This window comes from Larimichthys crocea, chromosome XXIII (genome assembly GCF_000972845.2).
Source record: "Larimichthys crocea isolate SSNF chromosome XXIII, L_crocea_2.0, whole genome shotgun sequence".
Lineage (NCBI taxonomy): Eukaryota > Metazoa > Chordata > Actinopteri > Sciaenidae > Larimichthys > Larimichthys crocea.
The window spans coordinates 7,493,565-7,501,996 of NC_040033.1; the positions used below are offsets into that span (position 1 = coordinate 7,493,565).

At 40.9% G+C, this 8,432-nt stretch overlaps 1 protein-coding gene across 1 annotated transcript; it reads right to left on the reverse strand.

The window, feature by feature from the left end:
- Nucleotides 1-297: 297 nt before the first annotated feature.
- sox32 (SRY-box transcription factor 32) lies at nt 298-1,775 on the reverse strand. The gene is made up of 2 exons (XM_010738899.3): nt 1,342-1,775; nt 298-1,100 (listed from the first exon to the last, which is right to left on the reverse strand). Exons 1-2 carry the CDS (start codon nt 1,646-1,648, stop codon nt 421-423), a joined length of 987 nt encoding a protein of 328 aa, XP_010737201.3. The 5' UTR covers nt 1,649-1,775; the 3' UTR covers nt 298-420.
- Between the last annotated feature and the right edge of the window lie 6,657 nt (nt 1,776-8,432).

Consider the following 8,432-nt stretch of genomic DNA (forward strand, 5'->3'; position numbering starts at 1 on the left):
CCTCAGTTGTGAAAAATTCAGCCAATAAGATGGATTATCCATCAAAAGTCTTTTCTAACAAGAAGACTAAATATTGCTTTCAAGTTGCATTATGGGAATTGTAGGATCTGGTGTTTTTGCAGTCTGAAGGTCAGTATATTTTTGGCCTTTATTGATAAAATCTGTCTCAACTGTGAATAGGAATCACTGCATGTGCTATATAAAAATGCATTTTTTATTGTTTTCATCTGTATATTGTACCATTTTCTAATTTTTTAAGAAATTAATAAGGACATGAACGTCGTTAGTTGTATTAATTATTTATTGACACATTATAATTATGTTGAAAAACAGCACAGAGTCATTTAGGAAACAAAATATACACTTTCAGCAGCAAATGACACTGAAATCATTTGAATAAATACAGCAGTGTTTGTAGTTTTATGACAGTAAGCGTTCCTCTCTGTGGTAGCTGCTGGGATCCACCGACTCAGGCCTGTGAGGAGTCGGACCCAGGTACTGTTCGAACTCGCTGCGGTCCAGATCGTACAGCATATCCAACTGAACCTGTTCCAGGTAAAACTCCAAGGAGGGCCCAGCAGGACACAGCAGCCCCCCATGAACCCTGGACTCCACCTGATCCACTTGGGGACCTACAGAGTTTGAGTAACCGTACTGCATGTGCCCATGCTGACTGCCAAAGTACACCTGAGGCTCTGCAGGGTAGGCAGGCGGGTTTGAGTACAACTCAGGCCTATTTGGGAAAGTGTCTGCTGCCGTGTCTGGAAAAACTGGAATGTTCGGGTAGCTGCCGCTGCTGCTGCGCAAAGGGGTGAAGTTAGCTGGTGAGTTGTGGAAAGTGGGCATGCTCGGGTAGGATGGCTGCTGGTTCTGGAGCAGGTAGGTGAGGTTGTAGGGCGCCGTGTAGCCAGAGCTGCAGAGCGACGGGAGGGAAGCAGAGGCATCTGGACCTGGAGGTTTGGAGGTCTTCTTCAGCTGCTTCCTCCTGCGAGGCCTGTACTTGTAGTTGGGATAGTCGATGGTGTGCTGGACCCTCAGACGCTCGGCCTCCTGCATGTATGGACGCTTCTCAGCCAGAGACATGGCCTTCCAGGTTTTTCCTGCAGGAAAAAAAAGGGTTAATGATCTGTGATTGATCAATGACAGCTAATAAACACTTAAATGTGAAGCTTAATCAGCTTTTATGGGGCCATGATTGAACTTTTAATGCTACTGAGCTCCTTTGTACTGAGATTATGACATTTTCTAGGCCAAGGAACTACAAACAATAAATATTTCATTTAACTTTAGTAACAACTAATCACATTAATAACAGTTTCAGGCTGTTAATCAAAGTCTTACCAAGTATTTTGCTCAGATCTGTGTTCTCCAGGTCTGGATTAAGATGCGCCAGCCGCCTGCGCTCCTCTTTAGTCCAGATGATGAAGGCGTTCAGGGGTCTCCTGACTCTCTGCTGCGTTGAAGAAGACTTGGCCTCGGGGCTGGTGCAGCTGGAGTCCGAGTTGACGGACAGCGGGCTGGAGGGTCCTGAACACGGCGAGCGCACCTCGGTCATCTGCTCCCCGCCTGTGGAGCTCGAGTCTTCGCTTTCAAACATGTTTGGTTCGCAAAGTTGCGGGAAAGCTGCGGGATCGTGGCTGAAACGCATGGTTTGGAGATGGTGATGATTCAGGCTCAGCTGAAGGCCTCGCTGTCATACTCCCAGTGATGCAGAGTGACGGATATATGTGGGAGCTCCACCAATGGGAGGCCTGGAGGAGTGGATTTTAAGGTGTGAATTCCAGGTGTTTTCTCGGGTCGGTGATAGGCCCATCTGACGCCCCCATCAGCGACCTCACGAAACTTCAGATGAGTCTGTAATAATCCACAATGAAGCTGTTATATAATGTGAAGAGCGTCATTGCGCTAAAGGAGCCAGCATGCAATCAGAAATTTAGTAGAAATTTACATTTTTGCCTCTTTATGGTGACATAAAGTATAAAAAAAATTGTCTTTTTATTGTTTAAGCTGCAAATTCAGATATATTTTGACATATTTCACCTCCTTAAACATGCTGCCAATGTTGTGACACTTTAATTTGAGAGCTTCAGTCCTAAATCTCTTAAGAAACATATTAGGAAAATCAAATTACAGCTTTGCCTATTGGAGAGAAATGGAATCTAATCAATAGGTCCTGAAAGGCAGTCAGGGTATTGATAGGAGGACATCAAAGTTTTCAGGAGGCAGGGCTGGTTACTAATTACATTGTGGCTCTCAGCTCTTATCGGCCATCCACTGTCTCTATCAAAGTACATTTTACAGGACTGAAACAAACATGATCAAGGCGCGTTTATTACACGATTACCACGCACAAATATTTACCTAACACACGCACAAAAAAAAGAAAAAAACTGATAGGTGTGTGCAAAGGAGCGTGATGAGCTCACCTCTATAAGACAAAAAATAACTGCTTTCTTATGTTTGTCTGTTTAAATGGAAAAAGAAAAGTGTGGAAACCTATACAAGAAATGGACTGTCCCAGAAAAAGGAAACAAAAGAGCAGGATTTAGGCGCTAAATCAAGGAGACAAAAGTGTATTGAAATCAGTCAAAACTCCAGCAGAGGTTCAGACTCACAGAAACTATAGCAGGATGGATGCAATTTGTCTCTTTCAGTCTCTAATTTATAGATTTAGGTTGTCAGTTTCCCACAATATGTGTGTTATTGAAAGATAATGCAGCTCAAAACACGTTTTAAATGTCAAAAAATCCAAATAAATCACATTTATTTTCTAACTTAGTGGCCATTTGGCTTTTAAAAAACAAAATAAAGCAATAAAAATACTTTATTTTAGTCACTTTGCAATTTTAATTTCACTGCCAACCTGTTTAAACATCTGAGAATTGAATAGATAATATTTGAGAGTTTAATAAATACATTTTACAACATCTTGTTGTTGTGTTGACACATGGCCAGTGTTTGTAGGATGCTTTTGTTGCGTTTCTTTCTCATGAATATTTTAAGAAATAAAAATAAAACAAGCTATAATTCACTCCTGATTACACAGACACACTATTACTATTACTATTCATTATTAATATTATAGGAATGTTTTAGCTTTATTAAACTGCCATGCAGATCATAAATACAAGATGTTAGAGTGAAATAATGTCTTTATTATGGCGATACAAAACATTAGAAGTACATATAAAGTAGATAACAGTATAAAGCTCCTAGTATAACGACGTTACAGTGATTTAAAGAATGTTAAATGTTAAATGTTGTGTATCCACCGTTAATGATGTCCACAGAAACTCGTGTGATCCCACTTTAATATAACAGGATGTCATTATAGCTGCTCGCTTCCTCTGCGTGGTTTCAATGAATATGTGTCTTTGGCACCGGCGACCAACATTACACAGACAATAGATGTCATTACGGTGACAGCGTGGACTTTACATCTGCAATACACGGACCGAGTGACCCGCAGGAATACCTGCACCTGCGCTGCTTTTGTCCCGGCAGACGAGTCACTTATGCGGACTCTTTAAGTTGTAAATCCTGTGTATTATAGTTTGGAGCGGAGAGGGTTAATACACAAGGAGAAGCAGAGCGTTGGAAAAGGTTTCACACTTCATGTGTGGACATGAATATTCTCCTCTGGAGCATCTTTGGACTTTTAAGGCTGTAATGGAGCTCGATGTGTTCATCAAAAAAAAAAAAAAGACGGATCAATACTGTGACATTGGCAAATTCAATAACAGGACTGATTAAGACAACTGTGCTCCTCATCTAACTTTGACAAACAAAACCATCTTGTATCAGGCCCAAGTGATAAAGTGACATGTGGCTTTGAGAGGGAGAGATAACATGGAAGCTCTGAGGAGATCAATGGAGGCCTGAGAAATTTGATTTAAGGGAGAAATATTCCTCCAAGAAAAAGAAAAAAAAAGTTAGTATTTGGTAAAGGATGGAGGATGGAGGTGGAGGATGGAGGTGTAGGGGTTATTTTCTTCACAGGTTGTCAGATTTAGAGGTTGAATCCACATCCCTGGTGTCAAACGGGTCGCACGCGCCATTGCGCTGTGAAAAGCACTAATGGATTTAATCAATTAGCTTGAACGACGCAGCGTGAATACAATAACGTTAGTTTCGACTGAGCTTCACTGTGAATTCAGCCGGCCAAATATTAGACTTTAAGTTTTTAGGCAAGGTTAATATATCTGGATTTCAAAAAAAGTTGTGTGTTGTGCCTTTTAAGAGTCAGACTCAAGTTTATTGCCAAGATTTTTAACACACAAGGAAACTGTCTTGGTGTTATTGGTGCATAACAAACATAAAAATGAAAGTTATAGATGATGTATAAAAGAAAACAGCTGCACCGTTTGTGCAGGAATCTGCAAATGTTCATCAGGTTGTGTGCAAAAGTTCACAATATGCATATTTTTTAATCATTTTATTAACTTTTCTGCACTCATTTCCAATAAGAATGATGTTTATTTGATGTATTATTTATTTTTTCAAAAGTGTCATTCGTCCTTTATTCCAGCCCTTTTAATGAAGCCTAATCTCTGAGGTGACAGTAGGGTATCATTGCATTGTCCCATAGCCAAACAAGCTGAATGGGCACTATGTTTTCTGAATAGGGATTGTTCTCAGTGGCTTTCTGATCACAATGTGCCATTGTATTGGACAGAACTCATATATGGGACACTCCTCTCTTCTTCTTCTTCACTTTGTGTCAGTGATGGTCAGGCTGGCACAGGTAAAGGTAGAGCACCTTAAAAGACCTGCAGGATTTACAAAGGCCCTCATGGATTCTTGGCAGCTCTGGACGATGGTTTGGGAATGGATTTGGAGCACTCGGATGGTGATTTGTAAATGAAAAGGATGGTTTGCTGTCACCTGGATCACCTGAATTCACATTTTCTAGGTGTGGACTGAAGCTTCTTGTCAATGAACATCTCTTGTCTTTGCACATTATGGATGTTCGGTGCAGGTATTTGCTGATCTGGAGACGTCTATCCAGAAGACGAACTCGAAGGGAAACCACAGGAGTGTAACGCAGGAGGCCTCTGATAATGAAGCACTGTATTCCAGCGCTGCCTTCAGTCACTTCAGTGCCATCCCACCGACTTTCCTTACAGTGGTTCATTCATAAAGAGCTGCATTGTTTCATCGCTGGAAGGTGTGAAGGGGATATAATACTGCTGTGTCAGGTGGCCGTGATCTTCGCAGCGAGGGACTGTATTGCATTGTGTTGTATTGTATGGGCACAGCAGGCCAGCATCAAGATATACTCTGTCAAGACTCAGACACCATTCTATGCAGTGGTGTGTGTGTGCCCCCTCCCCTTCTTCCACCTCCACCTCGACTTCTTAATCACGTGTTTGAGCAGATTCAACAGTATAGACTGAGGCCTCGGGGTGCTGAGTGCTAGCCTCCACACTCCCAGTGTAAACAGCGCCCTGCCCGGCCCTACGTCAGGCCAGCTGAGAGGATTACATGCCCCCTGGTGTAGACAGGCTTAATGTAGCCTCATTAGCAGAACACAATGATGCCCCCACCTCTGAGCAGAGATAACAGGCCAGGGCTCAGCCAGACTTCAAACACAGCTCAAGCCCAGGTGATGTGATGCAACGTGCAGGACAAAGTTGAGACAGGGACATGAACTTTGATCCATGTCACGTTATGTCACGTCTCATGATATTACTGCATTCACAGCTCGTAATGCACCTTTATACTGTCTGTTTGGTTTTGTATCTGTTTTCATTTACGTGTTCTTGGTTTGTCTTGTCCAGGACTCCCTTGAAAAAGAGATTTTTGTAACCATTTCTGGTTAAATAAAGATTAAATTAAAATAAATACAATGTCTAGCTTAGACCATCAGTTAATCATTTGTGAAGCTTTGACAATTGATTAATCATTTATCACATTTATCATGCCAAACATTCACCATTTCCAGTGTCTCACAGTGTGAGGAGTTTATGATTGTAAATTCATCATATCAAATAATTAAATTAAGAAGTAAGATAAATCAACAATCAATGTAGTTTGAATGACTAATTATTAACTTTGGATCTTTTTTTTTTGACATTTTTTTTATATCAGTCAATTACTCAGCTAATCTTAAAAGTAACTGACGGATAAATGATGATGAAATTAATCATTAGTCAGTTTAAAAAAACTATTTTTTAGTCAATAAACGACTAACGATGTGCACTTACTCGTGATTAACAGGCCAGAACTTTAATTCATTCAAGAAAAGATCTTTGAAATCTCCCCGTCTGGCTCCTCTTTTCCTTTAAACTGCAGTCACGCTGTTTTCTAATTGTATTGCATTTGTCTATCATGCAGACTTGCTCCGAGTGAGACTGGCTAATGAGGCAAAGCTCCACTCATGCTGAAAAAACAGCACTATTCTTTGCAAATCAGGAATTGTATTCTGCTCCTGATAAGACTCTTATCTGAATTGAATAAGTCTTGTATTGTCCAGACAGCTTCGGATGTTTCGTGGCTTATTGCCACAGCAGGCTATTTATTGCATCCATGTTTTTGGACACAAACTGTTCCCCTACAGTATAATGTGAAAGTCTGACCTTGATCCAAGGGAGGGAGTCTCTCTCTCTCTCCCACAGCAGACAGAGGAGAAAGAGGCCTGCACTTAGCTGTAATTAACCCTAATTATTAACTGGAACTAGACTGAGACCTGTGAGACACCATGATATCTGTGTCTGTCCTAAACGGCTCATTCAAGGCGGCAGTTAACCAAAACAATCCGGGGCCTGCTCAGCTCCAGCAGCAATGCTTGGATGTTTAATTAAATAGTGTGAACTGGTTAGACTCAGACATTAGATTATTTGGAGCAAGAAACCAGAGATAAAATCCCTTCCCTCTTAAAACAGACTCTGAAATCTTTTTAGCCAAAGTGAATGACTGTTTTCTTAATTGTAATTGATGGAGAGAAAAAAACAACAAACCCTGATTTGATTTCTTTATTCTTTCATGCAAGCTTTTCCAACGCAGCCACACATTCACAGAGTCGACGTTTGTGCCTGTTAGCTCACTCTTTTTCGCTCGTCTGAGACCTGATACAAATTCAAAAGGATCTGCTGCTTTGAAGATAAGCACTGTAGTTCTGCCATAAACAATGATTGTGCTGTTTCTTTCCTGTGGCGTGATTTATTTAAAGTATTATGCTGTAAGGATTTGGGCTGGTTTTCCTGGCAGGGCCGGGCTGTGTATGTATCCACTACTTGTGTAGTTTATTGGATACTTGAGATTCAGGAAAACACTCAGGGAACCACAAGAAAGTCATCAAAGTGTGACCTTTGTCTCTGATGCTTACAAATTATAGAATTTACAAATACTGTAAGAAACTCACCTTATAAATTCTGTTTTTTTTCCCATAAATCTCAAAAACTGATTAATAAAATCAACATTTATCTCCGTTTGGTGGATATTTTCTTTCTTGTCACTTTTATTTTTTATTCCTGCATAATTGAGACCTGCCCACCGCTAACTACCATGGCAGAAGGGGACTTTGTATAGAAACACAATGCTTGTAGTCACACACACACACACAAACATATGCTTCCTTTGATAAAGTGTTTTTATACCAGCAGAAATTCTATGGTAACGTCCCGTAAGACAATATCTGAGTAAAATACCAAGTTATTTATAGTGAGTGTGCCATTTTGACTTCAAAAAATAAACACGAGCGTAATGGAGAGTTTAAATACAACCCGGAGGGGGGGACTATTATCCAACTAGAGATCTACTCGAGTATATTCTGGTCCAGGCGGGGAGTAAATGGCCAGAAAGTGTTGACTGTAATATCTTCAAATCTTTATGAGATTCGGCTTTAAAACAATCTGACTCGCAGAGACTGGAGATAGGTGAAACCTAAAAGGGAAAGTGTGAAACATCCTTTAGTGATTAACGCCACATCAGGACTAAATCACTGTAATTTCCTTAGATATCAAACCATAAACATTTCTTCACGGCATCCTCGTGTCTCTAAAGCATAACCGGGCAGAGTTGTATGTATGTGTTTGCCTGTGATTGTATTCCAAGAGGGGGGGGTGGGAGGTGAGGGATCTTTTGAACGTCCACACCAGGATACAGCTGCCTATGACTAATTTCAAACTCCCCTTCTAGGGCCTAGGCAACCCATTTCACAAGTAACACACATCACTAGGCATCTGTTTCCTGTTTTCATTCTTTGAGTTATCTTATTTTCCTTATTTCCCCCTCACCTGTTACAGTTCACGTTCCTTCCATCACGCCGCACGGGTCAGTTGTTGTTTCGACACGAGGCTGTCGGACGTCAGCCACTCAGGAGCAAAGAAATGCTCGTCAACGTGGTGGAAATCGTGTCAGAAATGTACTGTACAACACCGAAAATGAACTCCTCTTGCACCAGTATAGGTTCAAATGAAGTCTAAGAGAAA